The sequence below is a fragment of the Pongo pygmaeus genome, chromosome 7, assembly GCF_028885625.2.
Source record: "Pongo pygmaeus isolate AG05252 chromosome 7, NHGRI_mPonPyg2-v2.0_pri, whole genome shotgun sequence".
Lineage (NCBI taxonomy): Eukaryota > Metazoa > Chordata > Mammalia > Primates > Hominidae > Pongo > Pongo pygmaeus.
The window spans coordinates 98,796,943-98,824,810 of NC_072380.2; the positions used below are offsets into that span (position 1 = coordinate 98,796,943).

At 36.2% G+C, this 27,868-nt stretch overlaps 1 protein-coding gene across 12 annotated transcripts in view; it reads left to right on the forward strand.

The window, feature by feature from the left end:
• The window catches only part of CPNE3 (copine 3), a 46,921-nt gene that overhangs the window by 14,086 nt on the left and 4,967 nt on the right, over positions 1 to 27,868 (forward strand). For all 12 annotated transcript variants that reach the window (XM_054499861.2, XM_054499866.2, XM_054499860.2 and 9 more), the window contains 14 exons: positions 21 to 162; positions 432 to 611; positions 2,610 to 2,684; positions 3,962 to 4,033; positions 9,034 to 9,117; positions 11,714 to 11,803; positions 16,186 to 16,284; positions 18,039 to 18,125; positions 19,157 to 19,216; positions 19,747 to 19,880; positions 22,430 to 22,484; positions 22,566 to 22,617; positions 26,187 to 26,320; positions 27,433 to 27,669. In XM_054499861.2, coding sequence (XP_054355836.2) covers positions 31 to 162; positions 432 to 611; positions 2,610 to 2,684; positions 3,962 to 4,033; positions 9,034 to 9,117; positions 11,714 to 11,803; positions 16,186 to 16,284; positions 18,039 to 18,125; positions 19,157 to 19,216; positions 19,747 to 19,880; positions 22,430 to 22,484; positions 22,566 to 22,617; positions 26,187 to 26,320; positions 27,433 to 27,669 — 1,491 coding nt within the window. In that variant the 5' untranslated portion in view covers positions 21 to 30. The remainder of the gene's footprint in view (positions 1 to 20; positions 163 to 431; positions 612 to 2,609; positions 2,685 to 3,961; positions 4,034 to 9,033; positions 9,118 to 11,713; positions 11,804 to 16,185; positions 16,285 to 18,038; positions 18,126 to 19,156; positions 19,217 to 19,746; positions 19,881 to 22,429; positions 22,485 to 22,565; positions 22,618 to 26,186; positions 26,321 to 27,432; positions 27,670 to 27,868) is intronic.

Below are 27,868 nucleotides of genomic sequence, written 5' to 3' on the forward strand. Positions count from 1 at the left end.
CTTTTTATTGGTTTTCTCAGAACTCAAGACATGGCTGCCCAGTGTGTCACAAAGGTGGCGCTGAATGTTTCCTGTGCCAATCTTTTGGATAAAGATGTAGGATCAAAGTCAGACCCTTTATGTGTGTTATTTTTGAATACAAGTGGTCAACAGTGGTATGAGGTAATGTTAAATACTTTACCTAAAAAGTAATCTGAATTACCCTTTTAACAATGTGAAGACTTTTTTTTTAATGTTAAAAATCATAACACTGTCTCATCTGTTAATGGAGTTTTTTGTGAAAGTTTGTCCTTGATTGTAGAATTTTTCATACACATATAGAAACTTCCTTTAGTTGTCATGCCTATGTTTATGTTTAGTATATAAAGATGTGAAAATCCAAGTGCACCTTTGATCTGAAGAAACTTTTTTGTTTTGGGGGATGGGTGTAGGTTGAGCGCACAGAAAGGATTAAGAATTGCTTGAATCCCCAATTTTCCAAGACATTTATTATTGATTACTACTTTGAAGTGGTTCAGAAATTGAAATTTGGGGTTTATGACATCGACAACAAAACTATTGACCTGAGTGATGATGACTTCTTAGGGGAATGTGAATGTACCCTTGGACAAGTAAGTATAAATAGCCACTGTACTCTATTTTGTCTAAATTTTAATCAATGAATTTGGTGTTTTTGGTAAGCAGCATTTAATTTTTAAAGTTGAAAAACATGTAATCACTTTAAAGACAGTTTATATATTAATATGATTGGCTTGAACATTATAGAATTCATCTTACATTTTGTATGGGCAGGAACTATGTATTTATGGAAAAGCTTGTTAATTCTTTTGAGTAAGGGATGCTTCATGAGGCATTTCATTAAGTAACACCTCGGCTTTAGCTGCTGCAGGGTTCTCTACGATTTTGTTACGTTCAAGCCATAAATGCTATCAAGATAACAGCAACTTCTCTGATCTTCTAACTAGTGAGACTGGCACCTCCTGACTCCCAATGCCCCAACACCATCCACTTTACCTGGCTTGCTCTTACTCAACCTTATTCCAGCCGATAAACCTTCTCTGACCCTCTAGATTAGTTTGGAATCCTTTCCTGAGCTCACTTGGTACTGTCTGGTACTTCTCACTGTACTTTTTAATAGTTGCTTAATTATCTGTCTTCCCAGTATATGATAAGTTTGGTCAGGGTAGGGATGTGTCTCATGGCTCACCGTTTTGCTCCTAGGTTAATCTGATTCATAAGGAGAGATTATGACCATTTGTATAGACTGAAGAAGGTTTTAGGAGGGAGGAGTAATTTTTTTTCAATATGTGACATTTGTCACTCACATATGTCTTTTACAAGTTTATTTTTCAGGATTGAATTGTTTGGAGATTATGGTATTTTCTGTATCTCAAAAGCAATATGAAACTGATCAGTTTTCTGAAACTTTGATAAATAGTATCAAAGAAAAAAAAATTGAGGAAGTATTTCTCTTTTTGGGGAGAAAAATCCCAGTGTAGCTAAAATCCCTATGAATTTGTGAGATATATCAGATGTATATCTGTTTGAAAGAACCTAGGTATACTATATTCCTTCAAGCAATATGACATTTTATGGGAGTTAAATATTGAAGTTGTGTCTCAGTAGAAAAATTGAATCCTTTTTTTTTTTTTGAGACAGGGTCTCACTCAGTCACCCAGGCTGGAGTGTCGTGGCTCAATCACAGCTCACTACAGCCTTGACCTCCCAGGTTCAAGTGATCCTCCCACCTCAGCCTCCCAAGTAGCTGGGACTATAAGTACATGCCACTGCACCTGGCTAATTTTTGTATTATTTTGTAGAGACAGGTTTTGGCATGTTGCTGAGGCTGGTCTTGAACTTGTGGGCTCAAGCAATCCTCCCACCTCAGCCTCCCAAAGTGCTGGGATTATTGGTGTGAGCCACTGCACCTGGCCTTGAATCTCGTTTATGAGTGTTCTGAAGCCCACCTTTTACCTAGAAGGTTTCAGCTAAGTGATTTGTTTATGCGATGAGAATCCAGTCCTCTTTTTCCATTACAAAGAACAATTTAAACTTTGACATACATAGGAGGTTAAGAAACTAGTGGGTAGGTAGATTGTATCTGCCAGGGTAGGCTCCTTAGAAGTTTTTTCCAATGGGTTTTAAATATGTAGATTTTTTTTTGAGATGGACTCTCACTCTTGTTGCCCAGGCTGGAGTGCAATGGTGCGATCTTGGCTCACTGCAACCTCTGCCTCCTGAATTCAAGTGATTCTCCTGCCTCAGTCTCCCGAGTAGCTGGGATTACAGGCACCCACCACCACGCCTGGCTAATTTTTGTATTTTTAGTAGAGATGGGGTTTCACCATGTTGGCCGGGCTGGTCTTGAACTCCTGACCTCAGGTAATCTGCCCGCCTCAGCCTCCCAAAGTGCTGGGATTACAGGCATGAGCCACTGCACCTGGCCCTAAATATGTAGATGATCTAAATCTTTAGGAAACCAACTGAATGTTTCTATTTCTAATGACTTTAAGTGAACCTTATACTCAGTCTTTTTTGCTGAAACTATTTCATTTAAAAATTCTTAGGTTGAAGGGAAATGACTCTGTATCACTTTCTAATTCTAACAGATTGTTTCCAGCAAGAAGCTAACTCGACCACTGGTGATGAAAAATGGCAGACCTGCAGGAAAAGGGAGCATTACGGTAAAAATAAGATATTTGTCTTTTGTCTCAAAAGATTTAGCATAATAGGACATGCCGAAACTGTCCATATCAGAGAAATATTCTATAGCCATGCTTTGTCACTCCATCTTGAATGTTGCATTCCATCCACCCTTGTCTTGTAGTTATCACAAATGGAAAATGTATTGTGCAAACCAGGAGAAACATGCAGTGTGGTAATGCCTTTCTTCAGTTTTTCTAAGTTGCCCATAGAGGTCAAGTGCACCTTGGTGATACCTACCCCTTCTCTGTGGAAGTGTCTATTCTTACGTGAGAGAGAAACTGCTTAATAATCTGTATCAATTTGGTTCTCTACTGGAGAAACATAGTCCTCTCAACATGACAGAAATCTTCCCTAGTGGATTTTATTCCAGAGGGATGTTATATTTTGACATGGCCAGTGAACCTATAAACTCTACCATCATTTTTTGTGCTTGCTATGTGCTGCCAATCCTCCCACCTGGGCTTTTCATTGCTGATTACTGGCTTCAAGCAAATGAATATATGCTTTATTGTATTTCACATTTCCCATTATGTAATGCCAAGCCTGTAAACCTTATCTTCTACAGTGTCTGTACAGATAACTGCTGCCTGGAGTGATAGTATTTTAACTTTAGCTCCCTCTGAGAATGTAAGGCTAGTTCCCTGAGAGAGCTATGTTTCAAGGTTATCATGATGATCAAATTCATTTCTCTAAGCAGCTGTTTTGCTATAGTTTAGATTTCCAAAGGCATAAGAATGTTCAGGGGTGTTGACTTTTGTGGGAAAGAGAACATTATCAGTAGTTAGCTTCCTTGTTGTAGGGCATGATAGACTGATACTTATTTTTAAGAAGAATGAGTTTTTCAATTACATTGGATGAAAAACATTGATCTGATAATTTCAATGTATAGAGTGTTCTAGGTATGATTTATTCATGCTTCTCAGTGTTTAGGGAACTTCAGTGTTGTGTAGAGGGTATTCTCAGTCTTCTGGGGTTTTGACATTTCTCTTGAATAGGGAAGATCCAGTTTGGGCAACCACATTTCAAAAGACATTGCTTAATGCAGACCTGGGCATATTTTGGGAAAATCTTTATTTCACACACATAAAAGAAATAATGGCAGATCTTTCTTAATGATGCCATTTTCTTATGAAACATTTTAGAATTCATTTATATTAGTGTAGGCTTTATATTAGATAACAGAATAAATCAGTGCTTAAGTGTCTATCAGAATTCCTAAAACATATTTTCTTTCACTTACCTTATCTACTCATAGATTTCAGCTGAAGAAATAAAAGATAATAGAGTGGTCTTGTTTGAAATGGAAGCCAGAAAACTGGATAATAAGGTGGGTAGACTATGCAGATTTCAACAAGGTTGTCATGTTTTGCCTCTTTTTTAAGAAAATAAAAATGCAGTTAATATCGTGAACTCTATCATCAAGCATCACATAGGGTACTAGTTACTTTCAAATTTTGCGTGTGTGCGTGTGTTGTATGTTTAAGCAGAACCCATTTCTCTTCACCTCTTTCATCTAGATGTAATCAAAGGATTTGTTTAGGTTAAGAGAGGAGTTGAATAGAAGCATTAATGTTACTGTAAAAGGCATGAAAGAATACAGTTGAATTATCTTTAGGAAAAAAGTGAAAACTCTGTGCTTTATTAATTATAGGTCAATTATCCTCTTTGCATTCAAAGGTCAATTTTTTTTTATGAAGGATGAGTACCAGTACATAATAACACAACAATTTAGTATATAGCATGGATTATAATAATTCTTTTATCTATCTTATCTATCTATCTATCTATCTATCTATCTATCTATCTATCTAATCTATTTTAGAGACAGGGTCTCATTATGTTGCCCAGGCTGGTCTGGAACTCCTGGGCTCAAGCAATCCTCCCACCTCATACTCCCAAAGTGTTGGGATTGCAGGTGTGAGCCCCTGTGCCCAGCTTTTTGTACTTAATTCTATAATCTAGTCAATATTCTTCATTGTTTGCAATTCAGTTTGAAAACATTTTAGGGCTAGGCGTGGTGGCTCATGCCTGTAATCCCAGCACTTTGGGAGGCCGAGGTGGGGAGATCACTTGAGCTGAGAAGTTTGAGACCAGCCTGGGCAACATGGCGAAACCCCATCTCTACAAAAAATACAAAAATTAGCTGGGTGTGGTGGCATGTGCCTGTAATCCCATGTGAGGTGGGAGGATTGCTTGAGCCCAGGAGGTCAAAACTACAGTGAGCAGTGATCATGCATTCTCACCTGTGTAATGGAGCAAGACTCTGTCTCAAGTAAAAACAAAAACAACAACAGAAAACTTAAAGAAAACATTTTAGACTATAGGCTGGGGACTTTTTTTTTTTAATTGTGGAAAAATTTAAATATATACAAAACTAGAAGACTGTTTTTAAAAAATTTCATGTTCTCATCACCCATTTTCCACAATTATAACTCATGGCCAATTTCATTTAATCTCTACCCTTATCTGCTTTCTCTCCTCCCGGACTTCATATCATTTCATCCATCAATATGTTGATGTATCTCTGAAGACACTTTAAAAAATATAATTGTTTAAAGTGTGTCTTAAGTCCTTTTAAATCTATAAATTTCTTCCTTTCTTTTACTTCTTTCTTCTTTTCTTCCCTCCCTTCCTTCCTTTGTATCTATTCTTCCATCCATCGTGGAATTTATTCAGTGGAGAAAACTGATTTCTTTATCCTGCAGAAGTTTCCACATTCAAGTTGGGCACAGGTGATGCACACCTGTAGTCCCAGCTACTCAGGAGACTGAGGCAGGAAGATGGCTTGATCCCAGGAGTTCAAGGCTGTAGTGCATTATAATTACAAGACTCCATCTTTTTTTTTTTTTCAAAAAAGAATTTTCCATATTCTGCATATGGCTAATTAAATCGTGTGGTGTCATTTAGCATGTTTCTCTCTCTACTTTTATTTTCTGATTTCTGTAACCTGGCAATTTAATCTAGAAGTATGATCTGCTGGTATTTTTAATTGTTGGCAAGACAGTTTCGTCAATGGTGGCATGTAATTCCCTCAGGAGGCTCACACTAACTTGTGTGTTTTCGGGATGTTTGTGATCATTGATGATAACTACCTGGTTTTATTATTAAGAGTCTGTAGGCCCGGTGTGGTGGCTCATGCCTGTAATCTCAGCACTTTGGGAGGCCGAGGCAGGTGGATTACCTGAGGTCAGGAGTTCGAGATCAGCCTGGCCAACATGGTGAAACACCATCTCTACTAAAAATAGAAAAATTAGCTGGGCATGGTGGTGTGCGCCAGTAGTCCCAGCTACTTGGGAGGCTGAGGCAGGAGAATCACTTGAACCTGGGAGGCAGAGGTTGCAGTGAGCTGAGATCGTGCCACTGCATTCCAGCTTGGCGCCAGAGTGAGGCTCCATCTCAAAAAAAGAAGGAAAAAGAATCTGTAAAATAGTGATATCATCACTCTATCATTGCTTTTGTTTCTTAGCAAGAATCTTTCTATAGAGAGAAACTTCCCCACATTAAGTATTTATTTACTTTGTGGTATAGTTTGTATAGGTAAAGCAAGTTAAAATGTTTGACTTTTCCCCCATATTTACCATTTTTCAAAATTATAAGTTGGTTCCCTAGCATCCACTAAATGTGACCAGTGAAGTTTTTATGTTTGTGTGTTTTGTTCTGTTTTAGAATTGCTATAAAGTAATAGATTTAAATATTTGTAACTGCAGTGGATTACTTCTCATAGATACTTAAGTTATTCCAACTTTGGCCTGAGGGAATTCCTTTAAGCTTGTTCATGAGACCATTTAGCACAACTCCAGGAGTCTTTGGATAATTTCCTTGCTTTGTGGGATGACAAGAGCTTCAAAGAACTTCTTTTTGAAGCTCTTTTTGTCTTTAATAAGCCATGTTCCAAGCTTATTTTATCTAGTTTCTGCCTTAGACTGGCAGATTAAAAGGAACCTTACTTTATTTTGGTGGAACTGGTATTTAGAGACCACAGTCCACTGCTAGGAGTACTCACTGTTGTGGGTTATTGTCATTCATGGTTTCTAGGGCTTTTCAGTGGACAGAGACAGAAAAGACTTTTTTTTTTTTTTTTTTTTTTTTTTTTTAAGGAAAACTACATCATGAAATTACACAACTATTTCCAATTCAAATATAGAATTACTGGCCAGGCACAGTGGCTCACACCTATAATCCCAGCACTCTGGGAGGTGGGTAGAACACTTGAGGTCAGAAGTTCAAGACCAGCCTGGCCAACATGGCGAAACCCTGTGTCTAGTAAAAATACAAAAATTAGCTGGTCATGGTAGCGTGCACCTGTAGTCCCAACTACTCAGGAGGATGAGGCATGAGAATTGCTTGAACCCAGGAGGGAGAGGTTACAGTGAGCTGGGATCTTACCACTACACTCCAGCCTGGGTGACGTCTCCAAAACAACAGAGATAATTAAAAAATATATATAGAATTACAGGCACTTATTTTATATTCATACCTCATTTCTCTTGGTTTTTAAATATATTAACATAATTGCTTATCTGTTTTGTCTCACACAACGTTAATAGTTTTAGAATAAAAATATCAATATGATTATTGACAGTATTTTTACTGAAAAGTTTGAGCTTTCTTTGAAGTTCTTTTTGTCTTTAAGGTGTGTATATTCCACTTTTGTTATATAGTCACATTCTTATGATTTAAAGAAATAATTCTTTTGTGTGGTAATGCTGTCACAGACCTAGTTTCATTTTGCTTTTGATATTTAGGGATTGCTTTTTTAAAAAACCATTTTGATTTAATTTTGTTTTATAATCACGTAAAACATTTACATGGCTCTAAAATCTACAAAACAAGGTACTTAAGAAATTTAACTTCTCTCCTGGTCTGCCTTGCTTCCACTTTCCTCCATGTAGATAATATTTATTTTTAAAAAGTTGTGTTTTATAATTTAATCATTCTGTTTCCTAAATATCTAAGGATTTTTCTGTGTATGTGTACTCGTGTGTGTGTATGTGTTCATATATATGTGTGTATGTATGTATTTGTATTTATGTTCCCCACCCCCAGTCCTTGCATAAACATAGCATACTAGATGTACACTTTCCTCCAGTTTGCTTCTTTTACTTAACATATCCTGGAGATCAGAGCCAGGGAGTTTAATTATTGTTTTAGTTCTAATACTAGCAACTTAATGAAACTTCAAACAAGTATTGGTTTTTAGCCTTCAAAATAATAACAAGGATATTCTGCTTTTATTTCATTCACTTAAGATTCTTCTTAGAGATAAGGTTAAACACAGTCTTTGTGTTTATATTTTTGACTGTACCAGATATCTTATTTGCTTGACATTAAACTTTGTGTTCAAGGGAGAAATAATTTTATTTTAGTTCTTAATTTAATACTGAAGTTAATTCAGGACTAAAGAAATCTTCAGCTCAGGGATGTATCTGCGTATATTCCTGTGGGATTAACAAATGTCCTTTCATTTTCAAAAATAACAAGTCATATATGTTAAGGAGTATGCAAATTTCAAAATGAAGATACATGAAAATGAGAAAAAATCATCCGTAGTCTTACCACCTGAGTTTAACCTCTGTGAGTGATTCGTACATTTTCCCTGAATTTTATCTCTCTGTATGTGTGTGGATGTGTGTGTATTGAGGATGGTGATAACGGTATTTTTGAGCACTTAGTGTGCCTGAGCATTGTATAGGAGTTCTGTGGTGAATTACAGAGGAAATAGAAGATGTAGTTTGTACCCTTGAAGTGTTTCTATTATGCGTTCCATATATCTACCTCTGGTCATTTGTGTATGTAAAGAAATGTGTGGTTTTGGTGAAGGAGTTTTGGACATAGAAGGCTGAGATATGAAGTTAAAGCCTGGATCCATTAATTAATTATGTGATCCTGGGAAAATCATTAACCCCTCTGAATCCATTTTCTCACTGATAACTGCCCTGTCTCCATAGAGTTGATATGGCTAATGTTTGTGATATCATTTATATAAAACTACTCAGTGATATGTGAATGAAAATGGTTAAAGGTGAAAACAAGGCAAAAACATATTTTATGGTATATTTGACCACTGTATTTTAAAACTGTCATGTTTTTGAGAAGTAAGGGTATGATATACAGGATTATGAGCATTTATCACAAGCACTTTTGTAATTCTCCCTAGTAGACTTCAGTAAGTTTCTAAGTTAGGGAGAAAGGTGATGGGATGTGTATTTACTATCAATACTATAGATTTAGACTCCAGGTGGTTGCCAACATGTATAAAGTATGATCACACATGGTTTCATGGGTTCAGAGGAGAACAATGCTTTTTGTTGTTTGTTTTAAATGTAGGATCTATTTGGAAAGTCAGACCCATACCTGGAATTCCACAAGCAGACATCTGATGGAAACTGGCTAATGGTTCATCGGACAGAGGTGAATATTTGAATTTGAAAAGCCGGGTGGAGGTGTTCTTTGGAATTATCGTAATCTGAATTTTAAAAAGCTTATATTTATAAAAGTGTCAATCTGAATTCATACTTACATATAGCCAGAGACACAAGATCACCATGTTCATATTTTTTTCTTTCAATGAGGAGGTGCTACCATACTTTATGATTTTTATTTTGAAAAATTTTAAGCCGTATAAAGAACACTAAATGTATTCCTCTGCACCCCTCACCTAGATTCACCAAATGAACACACACTCCCACACACTTGTGCTCTCTCTTTGTCTTTCTCTATCTCTGTCCCTCTCTGTCTCTGTCTCTCTCTCTCACACACACACACACACACACACACTTATACACACATGTATTTTCCTTTTGCAAAATCATCCTAATGGAGCTACAGACATCATAACTCCTGTCTTTAAACGCTACAGCAGACCAAGTGTGGTGGCTCATGCCTGTAATCCCAGCACTTTGGGAAGCCAAGGCGGGTGGATCACTTGAGGTCAGGAGCTTGAGACCAGCCTGGCCAACATGGTGAAACCCTGTCTCTACTAAAAATACAAAAATTAGCCAGGTGTGGTAGCACTTGCCTGCAGTCCCAGCTACTCAGGAAACTGAGGCACAAGAATTGCTTGAACCCAGGAGGCAGAGGTTGCAGTGAGCTGAGATCGCACCACTGCACTCCATCCTGGGCGACTGAGCGAGACTCCACCTCAAAATAAATAAATAAATAAATGCTACAGCAGGTAGTTTAAAGAACAGAGACATTCTATACAATAATACTTGAGAAAATTAACATTTGACATAGCTAAATGTAACATCATTTGGTATACCATTCATCTTCAGATTTCCTCAGTTGTCCCACAGGTTTTGTGTGTATTTTGTTTTGCTTTGTTTTGTTCAGAATCCAGTCAAGGCTCAAATTTTGGATTTGACTATTATATTCCCAAGAGAGGACTCTTCTCCCTACCTTCCTTATACCTTGGTGGCATTGAATCTCTTGAAAATCAAGACCAGAATGTCCAACATTCTGGATTCTTCTGTTTCCTCACAACTAGATCCAGATCAAACATTTCTGTCAAAAACACTATGTGTGTTCCTTTTCTTTACATTTTCAGGAGGCTCATGGTGCCAGGCTGCCCAGCATTGATGATATCATGCTTGGCTACTTGGTTAAGCTGATGACCACCAGATCTCACCATGATAAAGTCTCATTTTTCCCCTTTTTAATTAATAAGTGCTATGTGGCATGAAACTATGAGACTGCATGAATTACCTATTCTCTAGCACTTCAACCAGTGGTTTTAGCATCCATTGGTGATCCTTGCCTAATCAATTATTGTATTATGGGTAGTAAAATAGTGATTTTTCAAAATCTTTCATCCTTTTTACTTATATTAGCAGGCATTCCTCTTTCATCTCTTCTCTCTCTTTCTCTCCTTTTATTTTTAGTATCATTATAAATTCATGGATTGTTATAACAGTGTATGCTTTGTATTTAACTCATTATTGTATTTTTGCTGCTCAAAGTTTGACTAGAGAGAGCTCCTAGTCCCTAAAATGGCTCTTGGTTTTTCTTTTTGACCTCATTTGTCTTTAAGCAGTCTCTTAAGTTAGAGTATGTTCTCCGTTTCCCTTGTACTTTTTCTGTCCCAGAGCTGGTATGAGCCATGTCTCTTAATAAGCCCTATTCCTGCAAGAGGGTAGTAGTATTTAGACACTGACATCTGAGTGCTAAATGTGCTCATTGCTACTGGATATCATTGCTTGTAGGCCTTTTAAGTGGACACAGCTAAGAAATATGTATATTTGTGTTTATCTGCTTATTGTGTATGTATATATGGTATTAAAATTTTAAATTATAAATGTGGACTTATTTCTCCAATTCAATTCCAACATATTAAGTTTCTTATTCTATATTTACCTTTTCTTATTTCATATTTGAATCTTCTGTGCCCTGCAATGAAACCCTCATTGCTATTAAAATCAATAATCCTCTGCAGTTTTTTTTTTTTTGAGACGTCGTCTTGCTCTGTCACCCAGGCTGGAATGTAGTGGCATGACCTCCACTCACTGCAACCTCCACCTCCCAGGTTCCAGCAATTCTCCTGCCTCAGCCTCCTGAGTAGCTAGGATTGTAGGCATGCACCACCACACCCAGCTAATTTTTGTATTTTTTTAGTAGAGACAGGGTTTCACCATGTTGGCCAGGCTGGTCTCAAACTCCTGACCTCAGGTGATCTGCCTGTCTCGGCCTCCCAAAGTGTGGGGATTACAGGTGTGAGCCACCGCGCCCAGCCATCCTCTGCAGTTTCTAAGTGCTCTTTGTAATAGGTAGATATATTTTCCAAATAGTTTTCTACTTTTCCTCAGAATGTACCACAACTGGAGAATTTATTACATTTTTCATGTAACAGTTGTATAATATTGTTCTAGGTAGCTTTTTGTGGAAATAGTTGAGTTGATGAAGAGGTGTAGGATGAATGATGAGAGTATAGCAAGAACCTAGGAAGGGCAGGAACAAAATGTTAATGAACTGGAAGTTTTTCTAACAGCTTTTTGAAACCACATTTTTATAGGTTGTTAAAAACAACTTGAATCCTGTTTGGAGGCCTTTCAAGATCTCTCTTAACTCCCTGTGTTATGGAGATATGGACAAAACCATTAAGGTAAGTTGAAATTATATATATATAAAATACATAAATATACCCATGTTCACCTATTTTATAAAATTAATACATAAGATAGTATTTAAAGAAAGTAAATGATATAAGACACCTACAGAGTTAAATTTTATGTGTGTAGAATACTAAAATAGAAATGTCTTCTGGTAAGAGACATACTTTGAGGATTAGGCATGTTTGACTAATCTGTTGACCTAATATTTAGTCAAACAGTGTCATTTCTATTTTATTCTGTATTTTTAAAAATAAAATGTCCAGTTTAATATTTTTTTCCTTTTAATAAGATTCCTCTGCTCTGCTAATAGGAACCTCAAACTACATTATTTGCCTTTGGTATATCTGTTGCAGATAGAAGCAGATGTTACCCTAAGAATTCAGAGCTTGCTTCTGCCCTTAGCAAGGGAGGGGAGTATTGATGGCATTTTTCTTCCTTATTTTCAGAATGAGATAAGTAATTAATTGAAAGCTTTTAGAAGGCTTTAGTTTTAGAGTATCAGGGAAGTGGAGTATGAACAGCAAATAGCAGATGTCTCAGTATTTTTTAAATGTTTTTATTCATAGGCATTTATTTAAAAAAAGAGTAAAAATATAAATAAAAGAAAACTCATGGAGTGGTGTTGAGAATGAAAAATATATACATACATATACATAAAAGAAACTTTTGTACTAGAATTATTAACTTTACATGATTACAGATAGAGGTCTTTTTTATGTTCAGACATCAGTCGATCAAAGGGATTTTTTGGTTTGTTTTTCTCTTTTTTTGATAACCAATATGGTAAAACCAGGCAAGATAATGAGAAATAAGTATAAGATTTGGAGTCAGACCACAGTTCAGGTTTTGACTTAGTCCTTTAACTGGCTGAGGGATCTTGGGCAGGTAACCACACTTCTTCACATTTACTTATTTATTTATTTTGCTTATTAGTAGGAAGCTTCACCTGGATTCTTCACATTTATAATAGAGTTAAGAATTTCTACCTTCCAGAAAAGCAAAAATTAAATTAGCGGAAGTGAAGGTTTTATAAAAATTTTGTAGAGGTGCCATTGTTACTGAAAAACTGCTTCATTTTTCCGGGGCGTGGTGGCTCAGGCCTGTAATCCCAGCACTTTGGGAGGCTGAGGCGGGCGAATTGCCTGGGCTCAGGAGTTTGAGACCAGCCTGGGCAACATGGCAAAATACTGTCTCTACAGAAAATACAAAAATTAGCTGGGTATGGTGGCACACACCTGTGGTCCCAGCTACTTGGGAGGCTTAGGTGGGAGGATCCTTTGACCCTGGGAGGAGGAGGTCTCAGTAAGCCAAGATTGCTTCACACTGCACTCCAGCCTGGGTGACGGAGCGAGATCATGTCTTAACACAAACAAACAAAAAAAAACTGCTTCATTTCTGAGATCCATAAAAAATTGCTTCCAGTTTGTAAAGAACTTTAAAAATCAATCTAAGTATGATTTGTAAGGTATTTGAAACAGTAGTGAAAATCCAGGTCCAAAATAAATAGTTGAAAACTAGCTATAAAAATTATTTTTTATCATTATGCCAAATCCACACTTTTGCTTTTCATATTAAAAATAGTAAACATCATTAGATGTCAGAAGGCAGGTAAATCTGGGGAAAAATGTCTAAGCCATAACTGTTTGATTGTGTGTAATGATATGTTAACAACAAAACCATGTTTTTTAAACTTTTTTGCTCACAGTGGCATGCTTACAGGGCTATTTTATTATAGTAAGTAAACTGATTTTCTGAGCTTTCTCTGATGAATGTCTTCCATTCTTAAAAGTTTCTTGGTTTGTTTTTAACTATACACAACTTGGTTTGCTACGTCATCACTGACTTTATTTCATTTAGTTCTGCATTTCTTTGCAATATCAGAAAGTCATACATTTGTGATTCTCTTATTGTTTGAAAATTGCTTATAGGGATAGTAAAGAGTTATAGAGAAAAGAATAGAGTCAGAATGCTCAGTAGTTTCTTTGCTGTGGTGTGTGATCATTCTAGCATGTATTATTTTCATTAAGATCAAGTGAATACGAAAAATAATCATGCATGCTGCCACTTTGCCTAAAATGGGAATGCCTTACTGAATGTAGTATTGTGTGGTGTGTGCATTCTCTTTCATATATACATATGCCCATGTGTATATATGTATACACTTATTTATTACACATATGTTTATTATGTATACTATATATGCATGTGTATATGTAAATTATCCATTAAATGTATATGAATACATGTATATATTATATACTTGCATATACATATGCATATGTATATATGCATATATTGTTATGCCTACCATTGTTTAAAAAGCCAATAGTACTGGTCTTTGAATTCTTGAAAAGAGAGAAATTAAATGACACAAATCGTCTTACCTCAAACCATATCTGGACATATGCCAGCATTATAAATATCATGTCTGCCTTCAAGGGGACAAGAGGGAGCTTTTTCTATATATTTATTATAGTGAGTAATCAAAACTTTTAGTTTAAAAATATTATTTACATTTCCTGAAATTTTAGCGTATGAATAGTCTAAACATATGAACAGTTTTAGCCCTTCATAATCTTTACTCAAATAAAATCTTGGCCTTGTCAAAGCTTAATCTTGTCTTAGATATAAATCGGTGTTCCCTGATTGCAAATCTAAAATGTCAAGTTCCGTTTTCCATAATTGAAAAATGTCTGTTTAAAAACCATGAACTTATTAAAATATTAAGTTTGTTTTCTACCTTATCTAAATACTACTTCCTCTAAAAATTATGGAAATTATTAAATTTCTTTTCCCTTGGCACATTAAAGAGTCATATAAAAGGTTTTTGATTTAAAAATTGGATACTGAGTAGGGCAAGAGTCAAACTGTCAGACTTGGTCAGTGGCCAAAATGCCTGCAAAGCATTTTCTTAAAAAAATAAAATCCCTTTCTGTTACTCAAAATTGAAATTCTCGGTCTTGACTGTTTTGATTGATTGATTTGTAGTCTTCCTGAAGAATAATGAAAATATAAGTAGGGAATGAAAGACTTCCAGTTATGATAAGCATTCATTTCATAGAACTGAGGGGAAAAATAGTCACTTTGCCAAGTAAACATAAAAAATCCTGAGCATTTTAGCTTGACAGTTAATCCAAGTTTGAGAAGGATATTAGCAAGATAAAGCTCTCTGTTGGCTGATGGTAAATGCAAATTGCCTCTTAGTTACAAGTTTTTATTTTAAATTACAGGCTCTAGGATTTCAAAGTGTCCTTAGCACCGCATTACTTTACCTGTGTTGGTTACCACACAAGGCATACCGTCTTCTAAGACTTTTTATTTAATTCTTCCAAGTCTTAATTCTGCAAAATGGGCATCATAGTAACAGGATTCCAACTCTGTCTACCTCACAAGACTAGAGAATATGCACAGTGTACATAATAAATGTTTGCAGAAATGAAATAATCTGTTTTGAAATGAAATACTATAAAAACATTGGTGTTAAATGTTCACAATCACGGTCAATTTTCAGCTTCCCTTGAATACTTCTGCTTGCTAATAGTTCATGCCACCTAATTTTTCCCATTGCAAAGAATATTCTAGTATTCTGGTGAATATTTACTCTTTGACTGCTCTGTCAACCTGTCACGAAATTACGTGCAACTCAAATACTCTCACCTCTCTTCTCTCTCCTTTCAGAGAGAGAAAGCATTTAATCAGAGCCAGATCTAAGACTAGAACTCACCCTGTCTCACATGGAAATAGAGTAAATATACCCGGTGCAGATACTTCCTCAGTGGACTAAGTACTCTTAGCCTGGAATTGTTCTTTTCATTGTAAGAGTTGTGATCTTCACAATGATGCAAATCTGGCTTCATCATATCTAACTTATAATACAAGCCAACCTCACCAGATTGCAACTAATGAAATATATTTTTCATAATTCTAAATTATCTAGGATTTAATTATATAAATTTTAGCTTTCTAGAATGTTGACTTCCTTTCTTTCTCCAGATAATGGCTTTTAGCCATTGCATAGTAATAAGGCAAAGAAGTGGATGAGAAAGAAGGTATAACTCCATTTTGCCCTTTATCAGCACTTACAGAAGGCATGATAGAGGAGCTGGAAACTGCTTAATGTGGAATTGAAACAGTATTTGTGTTTTTCATCTGCCTGTAATCTGTTTTAGATCCCCATTCCGGGGATAGCTGGGGTTTGAAAGTGTTTCAATATTGCTTCTCTAGGGTGTTAATTCCTACTGTCCCAAGTAGGGACTGCATATTACACATTTTCATTTACTTTAATTAAAAGGGCACTTCATGATAGATTATATTTATTGCAGCCAATACTTTTAAATAAAACTATATTGATTTTTATTATATTTAATTTCAGGTGGAGTGTTATGATTATGACAATGATGGGTCACATGATCTCATTGGAACATTTCAAACCACCATGACAAAACTGAAAGAAGCCTCCAGAAGCTCACCTGTAAGTTACATCCTTGCATTTGCATATACTTTATAGTTTGGCTGTGTATTTATTACTGTATTTCATTTTTTTCCCGTAGCATCAAACGGTTTACTGTGCTTTTAGTCTATATTGCATAATGCTCCAAAATGTTTAGTAATCACATAATCCACAATTCATACTTGGGGTATGAATTTTATTGAGCAGAACACCACGTAACAGTTACTAATGCCAGATGAGGACTCCAACTACATGGAGGACAGCAAAGATGATCACAGTGTCAGTCATTAGGAATAGAAGTCCAATCCTTTTGCCTATTGTATCGTGGTATTGGAGTCAAGGCAAACACAATGCAGGCAAGCACTAGAGGGAACCACACTTTACTTACAGAGAGAAGAGGCAGAGCAATATCAGCTTTAAAAGTAGGCATTGGTTTCCGTGGCCAGCAGTTCCATCCAGCAACCAATGCAGGGCAGTTGGCCCCAGTGTGCTTATCTAGTGCTGTAGAAGAATGACCCTGCCCCTCTCAAGACTATGAAATACTGAAAGCTGGGGGCAGACCTGAGAGTCATTAAGCACAGGCTTCAGCAGGACCAAAGAGCACTTATTGAGCCTGAAGGTATAAATGAATAAGTGAAGTAATCTAGCGCTTTTTCAATGAGAATTCGGTTTGTGGGATTTCTATAGCTCTAATATACAATAATTTTTTATTGTTTTTCCTTTCTTTAATTCCTAATACTCAATAATTAATACTTATGATTGTGACTGAGACTCCAGCAAGATCCTGAACCATCAAAGAATTTGTTTAACATAATTTTGTTTTACATCATTGTATTATACCACGTGTATTTTTTAGTGTTTGATTCTTGGAAAACTAGTAGTGACTGTCTGAAGTACATAAGTGGCTTTGTGTTAACCAGAAGAGGTGACTTATCAAGCATTTATTGAATATCTCTTATATTATTATTAGGCAAGACAGTGAGAATTTGAAGGTATAACTTGGAGGTGATTATAATGTCACTGTGAAGAAAAAATTAAATGAGACACTTGAAAATAACACAGAGTATTTAACTAAATTTCATATAGTTGTAGAAATTTAAAGAGGTAGATAGAGATCAGAGAATACTAGAGTAGTAGTGGAAGTTACAGAGGAGAACAGCTTGAGCCAAGCCCTAAAGATGGATAGGGGGATAGGAGGGGGAAGGAAGATCATTCTTTTGGGGGAAGGAAATATAAACAAGAGGAGGTGTTAGATCAATTTTTAACATGTATTCCCAGTGGAAAGAGAAGATCTTTGATGCATATTTTACCATAGAGCTGGGCTTCATATATTTGTTTTATGATGTTATTTTTTTTTCTTTTCTTTGCAGCATATTTTCGTTCTTTATGTTGGTAACAGCTAGGGGTAATATTTTATTTCCTTTATTATACCATATTATACCATAGAGCCCAACTCTATGGTAAAATATGCAGCAAAGAGAAAAGATTATGCCTTGGAACATTTGCAAGGAAATTACCTGCGGAGGTAAAATTTATTTGGGAGAACTATTTTGAAAGGTATGCAATTTTAGGAGTGCCTTAATTGTTGGAAATTTACCTGATAAATATTCCACATACTTAACATATTATGTAATTGTTTCAGAGTTATATTTTGTAACAGACCTACATCAGTAGGTAGTTTGATTCTAAAGGAAAAAAAGTCATTCATTTAAAGTCACATTGGCATTTCTAATATTGCTAATAAAAAGTAACATTTTTGTCTTCTCTTCCTACAGGTTGAATTTGAATGCATAAATGAGAAAAAAAGGCAAAAGAAAAAAAGCTACAAGAATTCAGGTGTTATCAGTGTGAAACAGTGTGAGGTCCGTTGGCCTTGGCTATTTATTTTTATTTATTTATTTATTCTTTTTGAGCTGGAGCCTCACTCTGTTGCCCAGGCTGGAGTGCAGTGGCGTGAGCTCGGCTCACTGCAACCTCTGCCTCCCAGGTTCAAGAAATTCTCTGCCTCAGCCTCCCAGGTAGTTGAGATTATAGGCACCCACCACTACACCTGGCTAATTTTTGTATTTTTAGTGGTGACGGGGTTTCACCATGTTGGCCAGGCTGGTCTTGAACTCCTGACCTTGTGATCCACCCACCTTGGCCTCCCAAAGTGCTGGGATTACAGGCGTGAGCCACCGCACCCGACCCAAGCCTTGGCTACTTATAATATAATGAGATTATATTTCAAGTTCTCCTGTTAGTATGTTTATATTAAACAAATACTTGAATTTCAGGCAGTTGAAAATCACATGAGCATCTGGTCACCTTTAGCAAAAAGAATCAAGTAGGGAAGAACAAAAAAATCAAGTAACCTGTTTCTAGGGTTTGACAACTTATTTGCAAAGGACAAGGATAAGTTTTTCGTTATCTTAGGAAATATAAAGCATCATAGTATTTTCTCAGCTCTTTAGTGGAAATGACCTTACCCAATGCATTTATCCTCTTCATAGTTTCAATATAAAATGTTATGAGTAGAGGGGAAAAGCCAAGATTTTTTAGGGTGAACAAGTGGAGTGGAGTTTTTGTTTTTTAAAATGTTGACTGCTATGCTTATTAAAGCCCTCAACATATTGGATTCATTACTAATATCTTAAAACTTAAAATGAGTATATTTCATCTTTGGCCATTAATATTCTAATCTTAACATTGCTATAATTATCTTGAAGCAAAATTTTACAGATTCATGGCACATAGGGGAAGGGGTATCTTAAACCTGAATGCAGGGGTAATTTCCATGTTTATATCATGTCCTGTTCAATTTACAGACTTTTAAAAATATATGCCAAAGAGTTTTTTGCTTCTCTTGTATAGTAGGAGAGTTGTAATTTTAACAGTTTTCTCTTATTTTTAGATTACAGTAGAATGCACATTCCTTGACTATATAATGGGAGGATGTCAGCTGAATTTTACTGTAAGTAACACACTGAATTTTTCAGCATAGGCTTTTTCCTCCATGTTGCAGTATATTTTCTTTCACTGCAAAACTGACTTTGTAATGAAATTTTCACAATCTGTTTAGCGTAGTCTTCTTAGAGTCCTCAGGCAGGTTGTCTGGGCTCATCATGAAGCTCTCAGTTTTGTTGATGAGATCTCTTCCTCCTGAGAGAAAGCAGATGTGTACAAACCTACAAACCAGTGGTTATCCTGAAGTAATTTAAGGACTAGAAAGCATTAGTGAGACAACCTTATAAAAGACAACCCTTAAGCTTAAGTAATGGATATAATAATTCATTATTTAAGCCATCTAGAATAGTAGAAGCATCAGGTTGTTTCACATTTAGGCTTTACTTGTTTAATTGTCTATGGAAATAGTGGTAGGCATTTGTTAGGAAGTAGGCGCCAGGATGCATGATTGTATCCCATCTCTTGAAGCTTTCCTGGACATCAAGCACAGGTGTCCCTGCCTTCTCTTTAGTAAGGGCTGCAATTGTTATTTGGCAGGTGGGAGTGGACTTCACTGGCTCCAATGGTGACCCAAGGTCTCCAGACTCCCTTCATTACATCAGCCCCAATGGCGTTAATGAGTATTTGACTGCTCTCTGGTCTGTGGGACTGGTCATTCAAGATTATGATGCGTGAGTATGACTTTGGAAAAACTAAAATACATGTTTTCACAATTCCCCAGAAAGCGTAGTTTGTTTCATCGGCTAGCACTCTGATATAGGTGGTAGGATGATGATGCTTTAAAATCCCCCCGTCTTATCTTCTTCTATTTTTCTCTTTGTGGCAATCTTGCTGTTTACCTTAGATCTCTAATATCTTGCTGTGATTAGTTATCATATATTGCATGTACTTTGCTTTATATTACATATAGTTTGCTATTTACTTCCTGACTGATGTCAGCAAGGCTCTTGTTTCTTTAGTCTGGTTTCCTTGGGGCTTACTCATTAGGCATAAGTTGTATGAGTGATTGAAGCCCAGATGACATGTTTTATAAATACAAATAAAAACTATTTCTTAACATATCTATCTTCTTGGCAGATGCCAAATTATTTTTTTAATGGTGACTTTTAACAAGTGCTGAAGGATAACTAGATCTAATTGCTGTGAAATATCCTGAATGGTTATCAATGGTTAGGTTTTGAAAAGATTTAAATAGGTCCTATTGAGGGTTTACTAAACAATAGGGGAAACATCTGCATTAGTAGTGTTTTTCCTGGATGCATTAAGAGTACAGAATAAAATTTCACTTGCTTTTGTCTATTATTATTTTATTTACATATTGATGGGGCTTTTCATTAATCTGTAGCATTTAAAGAGGTGAAATTTTTAGGCAAATGCAAAGAAATCTAAAGTAAGGTGGCAATTCCAATTTCAGGCTAGTAAGTTTTAAGGTAAAAATCATTAAATATATTTAACATATATAGAAAGTTACTTTATTAGACAGTAGTGAGAGCTTAGAAAGGTGGTCAAATATAACATAGTATTAAAAAATTAATAATTTCTCATAGCAGGTATTAAAAGTATTATTGCAATTATCTTAATTAAGAGTATGGAATTAGGGCATGACCAGTGGAACCAAACAAACAGTACAGAAATAGACCCATGCGTGAATTTAGGGGAGAGGATTGTAAAAGCTGTCAAACTGGACAAGAATTGAATTTGGATCCCTGACTCATACTTGCATGTTTTAGGATATTATTCTGTATAAATTAGAGTACAGACCAGACTGCTGAAATAGACACCCAAAAAAAAGTGGCTTTGACAAAATAGAGGTTTATTTCACTTCATGTTGCTAGGGGTAAGTATAATAGTTAAGAACTGATAGGGGAGTTCTGCTATTCTCAATTCACAGCTTCCCTCTGGGGGTCCATAGCTCTGGTTCTCATCTTCTCCAGCCAAGGGGAAGAGAAGAAAGGGACCAGGGAGTGAATGTGCATTCCCTTTTAGGGGCGTGATTCAGAAGTGGCTGGCAAATCACTTCTACTCACATCTCCATCTCTAGATCCCAGCCACCTGATCACATCCAGCCCAGAGAAGCTAGGAAGAGCAGTCTCTAGCTCAGGTGTTCTGTTATTAAAGGAGAGAATGGATCTTGCCGGAGAGCAGCAATTCCTGCTTCATATCCTACTTCAAAACACTTTCCAGACGAATTAGAGGTTTAATATCAAAAGCAAACTTTGAAGTTTTAGAAGAAAGTATATGTGAATTGTTTATAATCTTGTAATGAGGAAAACCTTTAAGCAAGAGAGCAAAGGCAAAAATCATGAAACTTTTTTGTGTTCACATTCATTATATTAAAAATTATGAAAAGAAAGATGCTTTAAACAAAGTTGAAGACAGACTACAAACTGGGGAAAAATATATCTTTCATTCTTTTGAGAGAAGGACTCGCTCTGTCACCCAGGCTGGAGTACAGTGGTGCAGTCACGGTTCCCTGCAGCCTCCACTTCCTGGACCCAAGTGATCCTCCCACCGCAGCCTGGGAGAAATATTTCTGACATGGCATAGGCTCTATCTTCAGTGCAAAACTAACTGTTAAGAATAAATATGAAAGGAATATTCCTCTTAGAAAAATTATGTTCATTATGGTGTTTTATAATGGCAGAACATTGGCTATCAGACATCTGGGGGAGGATATCCATTTTGTGGGATACTCAGTGGCTATTCACATGATGTTATATATTCGGTCCACTGTCCGTCTCCCTAGTGTATGAATGTTTGTATTAAGTGGCATAAATAAAAGCAACCAATAACCTCTGATCATCTGAGGTCAGGTTTTGCTACCAAATGAGTTTGCTATCAATTAGTAAAAAAAGAATTGTGGTTTTCAGGGCTTCATGTATTTATTTACTCATTTGATCATTGAAATGATACATAAGATTTAAGTAGAACAGAGTAGGTTATAAAACATGCATGTAAACTCCATTTCTACAAAATCTATAGAGAGAAACATTTTTCCTCCTCAGTGCACAGAAAAATATTTAGGATGAGAGTTGTCAAATATTAACATTGATTCTCTTTGGCAGTTAATATAGGTAATCTTTGTTTTATCTTCATACTTTTCTAAGATTTTGAAAAATTGTTTTTGAAATGAGCTCATATTGATTTTATTGTGAGCAAAGATAAAGCTCTTTTTATTTTGGAAAAAACAGTATTATATTAAATATTTTTTTCCTTTTAGTGATAAGATGTTTCCAGCTTTTGGTTTTGGAGCTCAGATACCTCCTCAGTGGCAGGTAAGAGGAAATCTCATTTTAAAGCTTTGCCTCCTAGAAAAGCAGCCCAGCCCTCATCAGTCCTTTGTCCATCTTTGACAGGTATCACATGAATTTCCAATGAACTTCAACCCATCCAATCCCTACTGCAATGGTAAGTTAAAAAATAAACATGAAGACTTCAAATGGAAAGGCTCACTAGTCTTTGTTGTTTTGTTCTTTGTTCTTTGTTTTTTTTCTTGTGATTAAAATTACTCAAATTTCATCTCTAGGTTTCATTTTCTTACACATTTAACTTTCTGTTGTATAAGGTAGAAGAATTGCACCAGGTTGGTGGTTAGGGTGGTAATGGTAATTATGGGGCAAATCAGTATTATGATGATGAAGGTGGTAAGCTAAATCCTCCTACCTTAAGAACTTTAATAGGACAAAAACATTCTCAATCTTTGGAGTAGATCAGTAAAAATATCATATATTTAAAGTATTTTCACATATAAATTTATTTAAAAACAAATCTTCAATAAAATGAGTAATTTAATATACAGATCTTTTGAAGCATTTTTCAGAGTAGTAGTCACTCTCTATGAAGAGAAAAGTATCCAGCATCTAATACTTGTTGCTCACACAGTATTCTGTAAGTAGCTGGGATGGGCAAAAGGAACAAAGAATTGAGCTTCTATAGCAGCTTTCCTCTGTGTAGACAGCAGGAGGCAGATATTTGTCTTTCATTTCACTTTTTTCTTTTATTGATTTAAAAAAATAGAGACAAGGTCTCGCTATGTTGGCCAGGCTGGTATTGAACTCTTGACCTGAAGCTATCTTCCTGCCTTCTGCCTTGGCCTCCCAAAGTACTGGGATTAGACGCATGAGCCACCATGCCCAGCCACGTTTTACTTTTTTACTTATACCTCAAGTATCCAAGTGCTGCTGCTTTTTTTTACCACATTGAGCAATCAACCAGAAATGCCAGCTCTTCCACTAAATTATATATGAGACTAAAGAGTTTGGAGAAGGCAAGGTAGGTGTGGGAGCAGAGGCATAATTTAAAATTCTAGACAATACTCTAATTTTCTGCAAAGGGTCCTTTTGACAATTACAAATGTATAGCTTTCTAACAGAAGAAAATGTTTTTTCCTTTTCTTTCTAAACAATATTCATAAGGTGGAAGAGCGTGAACAATTTTTGTGGGGGCAGTTTGCAATATGGTTTTGTTCTTTTCCCCAGGACACTTTTTCCATACTAATTCAGTGTTCTTTGAGGCACTTTCAGTGACTGGTTGTGACCTCTTTTATTCCCTAGCCATTTGAAACTGGGAATGTTATTCTTTTTAAGAAATGTGCTTTATGTTTATAATGAAAGTGGAATAATCTTTAGAATTTGTTGTAATTAGCTTTCATTTATTGTAAATGAATATGGATGACATATATGATAATTCATTTTAGAAGTTCAGTCACTCTGTGAGTAATGTAAGCCCATCCTTGGGCTGTTCACTAAGTGGTTTACACTCTGGAAAAAGCATCAGTTTGGTTTTAAACAAAGGAGATACTATACAGCAAAAAAGCTCAGAGCCTTATTTTAAGGCAAGGAAGTTTAATCCCCTTTTCCTAACTAATCATTGAATCTAGTTGCCTTAGAAATAATATGTCTTAGAAATAACTTCTTACTTTGATGCATAGAAAGGGTTTTGGCATAATTCAATTTTAATTAAGGAATTGAAGGCTCTTGATATTTGTGAAGAAATTATTATTATTATTATTATTTTTTTTTTTTTTTTTTTGAGACGAAGTCTTGCTCTTGTCCCCCAGGCTGGAGTGCAATGGCACAATCTCGGCTCACTGCAACCTCCGCCTCCCGGGTTCAAGCAATTCTCCTGCCGTGGCCCCCTCCACCAAGTAGCTGGGATTACAGGCGCCTGCCACCACGCTCGGCTAATTTTTGTATTTTTAGTAGAGACGGGGTTTCACCATGTTGGGCAGGCTGGTCTAGAACTGCTGACCTCATGTGATCTACTTGCCTCTGCCTCCCGACGTGCTGAGATTATAGGCATGAGCCACCGTGCCCAGCCCTAAATGAATTATTTATACCTTTGTTACTACTGGACTGACTACTAGCTACATGGACCTTATGCATGTAAAATCACCCCTGCATATGAATTAGTTATGTTCTCAAAGGTTTTTCTTAAGACTACATGTTGCTAAGTTCAAAGAAACTAAGAGGAGTTTATTGGAACTCTTACATTTTAAGAGAAGAGAGTTGATTTCCTGAAGCTTTCAAGCCAAGTATGGTCATGCACTAAAAATGACATTTTAGTCAAGGACAGACCACATATATGACAGTAGGCCCATAAGATTTTAGTATTTTATTTTTACTGTAAAGACATAGAAAAGGTACAGTTGCTATAATTGCCTACATTATTCAGCATAGCAATATGCAGTGCAGGTTTTTAACCTAGGAGTAATAGGCTATACCATCTAGGTTTGTGTAAGTATACTCTATGATGTTCACACGTTAATTAACTAACGACACATTTCTCAGAATTTATCCCCATTGGTAAGTGACACATGACTGTATATGCTTCTCATTTTTGTTGATCTGTGTTCTATTAGACATTTTAAAAGCAAGAGACCTGTTTTGATTTACATTGTTGTTTTTTTTTTTGTAGCAAGTATCTGTGATGATCTCAGCAAGTATTGTTGGAAATTCTTTAGGATTTCTGTTATCCTATCTGCATCTTAAATGCTGTGATATTAAGGGCAGATTCAACAGGTGCTTGTGTGGGATACAAGTTTCATCAGCAGTGCTTTGACCAGCAATGTCAGTCAACTTTCACTGGGTTGTGCTGTTGTAATAAACAATCTCTAAATCTCAGTGGCTTTAATGACAACAGTTTATTTCTTGCTTATTTTACATGCAGCTAGGCTGTAGTTCTCTCCGTGTTTCTTATATTGGGACTCAGGCTGAAGGAACAGCCTTATCTGGGATGTGCTGCTCCTATGGCAGAGGAAAGGAGCAAGAGAGATGGAAAAAACAGGCAGTAGTTCTTAAGACATCTGCTTAGGCATGGGTGTCACAATGCATTGGTCAAAGCTAATCAAATGGTCCTGTCCAACTTGCTATTATAAAATGCACCAGCAGGTCTAGGGATAGTACACCTAAACAAACACATCAGTGCTTCTGCAGCAAAATGGATAAATAACCTGGAAGTGAATATTTGGAACTAATGCAGTCCGTGATACATTGAATAAACACTTGTATCAGTTAATTAACTAGAATTAATATTAGGTTTATCGCCATCTGGTATTTTTGTAGAACCTCTGGCCACATATGCAAATGATTTCTCATTTTATTAATAACCCTTTCTTACCTTTTATCATCAGTTGTGTGATGTGGAACCTTTTTCATGGTTTTCTGTCAGAGCCACATTCCCAACATGTATTAAAATTAAGCACAAATGTAACAGTCCTACCATAGACTAATGAGTAATTTGACTGAGTTGAAAGTAAATCCCTTCTACTGGGGGAGGACAGAGCTTATAGGTTTTTGTAAGGGATCATACCTATGGAGTTATATAATACATAGCTTAGAGGAACTGCTGCTTATAGAACTTTTGACTGTTTAAAGCACTGTATGTTGATACATATAATCAAATTAGCCAGTATTGTGAATGAACACACTGTGCTTGAGAATTTTTAATACTGTTTTTTGTTTATTTGTTTGTTCTAGGAATCCAAGGCATTGTAGAGGCGTATCGGTCTTGTCTTCCTCAGATAAAACTCTATGGACCAACTAATTTTTCTCCAATCATAAATCACGTGGCCAGGTTTGCTGCTGCAGCCACACAGCAGCAGACAGCTTCTGTAAGTGCTCTATGGCCAGGGAATTGGAAGAATGTGGATTGGTAGCAGCTCCTGGTGCCATTTTTCTGTTTTTTTGGTTTGTCATAATACAATGTCAGGGCAAGATACAATAACACAGTCATTCTTGGTTTGGGAGTAACTTTTGTTGTTATTATACTAGTGATTGTTAAAAATAAGACAACAACAAAACAACACTTGGCATTCATGAGTCTTTTATCCTTGGAATTAACTTTCTTAGATAGGTTCTACCAAAAAAAAATGCCTATCATCTACCTTTTTGAAGTAGACATAACAAATTAAGGCTTAAGGAAACTTACCACATCAGATGCTGTTGCAAGATTTCTTATTGTACCAAAGATATTTGAATGAGCTAGCCATTACCTATTGGACCATGGATACCAAATTTCTCTTAGCTTCAGCATATTCAGAAATAAGTTAGGGGAAACTACCTCATACTGTTGTTGAAAAGGTTGGATAATTCATATAAAGTGCACAATGCCTGGGTCAGAGTAAACACTCAACATATGTTAACTAATATTGTAAATCTTATTCCTATTCTAGACTTAAATGGCCCAAAAGATGGAGTCACTATTTGATGTAACATTTTACTGTTCTCTGAAAAGTTTCATCTTAGGTGACACAATCTGGGGGATGATTTCATCACTTAAACCATATCTGTTTTTTTTGTGTGTTTTAGTTTCTAAAATTTTTGTATTCTAATGTTCTAATTCTAATAATTTTTGTATTTATTTGATCTTCTGAGAATGAAGTTTCCACTTGCCTCCTTGATAGATACTTTGACATATTTAATACTTGAGTTAAACTGTTTATTCCTAGCCTTACTGAAAGGTTAATCTTTGACATTTAGATGTCTTGCTTCCATATATTTTGCCAACCCTATTTTGTGGTCTGCTGCACTTTTAATAAACCTGCAGTTTTTGTAAGAGTCAATTTCCTTGTCATCAGAGAAACTTAGAATATTTTATGTGGTGGTAGCTAGGGTAGAGACTGGCAAGGAAAATGAATAAGAAAGACTTGATGACACATCAAGCCAGAGATGCCATTAGCCATTGCTTGACTTGCTCAGGGGACATGTTTTCTTTTTCTGGCAGCAATATTTTGTGCTTTTGATTATTACTGATGGTGTGATCACAGACCTTGATGAAACCAGACAAGCTATAGTTAATGCCTCCAGGCTGCCTATGTCCATCATAATTGTTGGAGTTGGAGGTGCTGACTTTAGCGCCATGGAGTTTCTGGATGGTGATGGTGGAAGTCTCCGCTCCCCATCGGGCGAAGTGGCCATCAGAGATATTGTCCAGTTTGTGCCTTTCAGACAGTTCCAGAATGTGAGTACCACTCCTCCCTACTCAAACACTAAAATGACTGAACACAGACCTTTGGCCATCTACAACCAGGCAGTTGAGTAGGTGTGCGGGGTTAGAGGATGTGTGAACACTGTCCTTTGTCCGTTTGAGAGCTCCGATTTGGTTTGGCAGTGTTGCTTCAGGATGTACATTATGTACTTCTTGCAGGCTATATGATAAA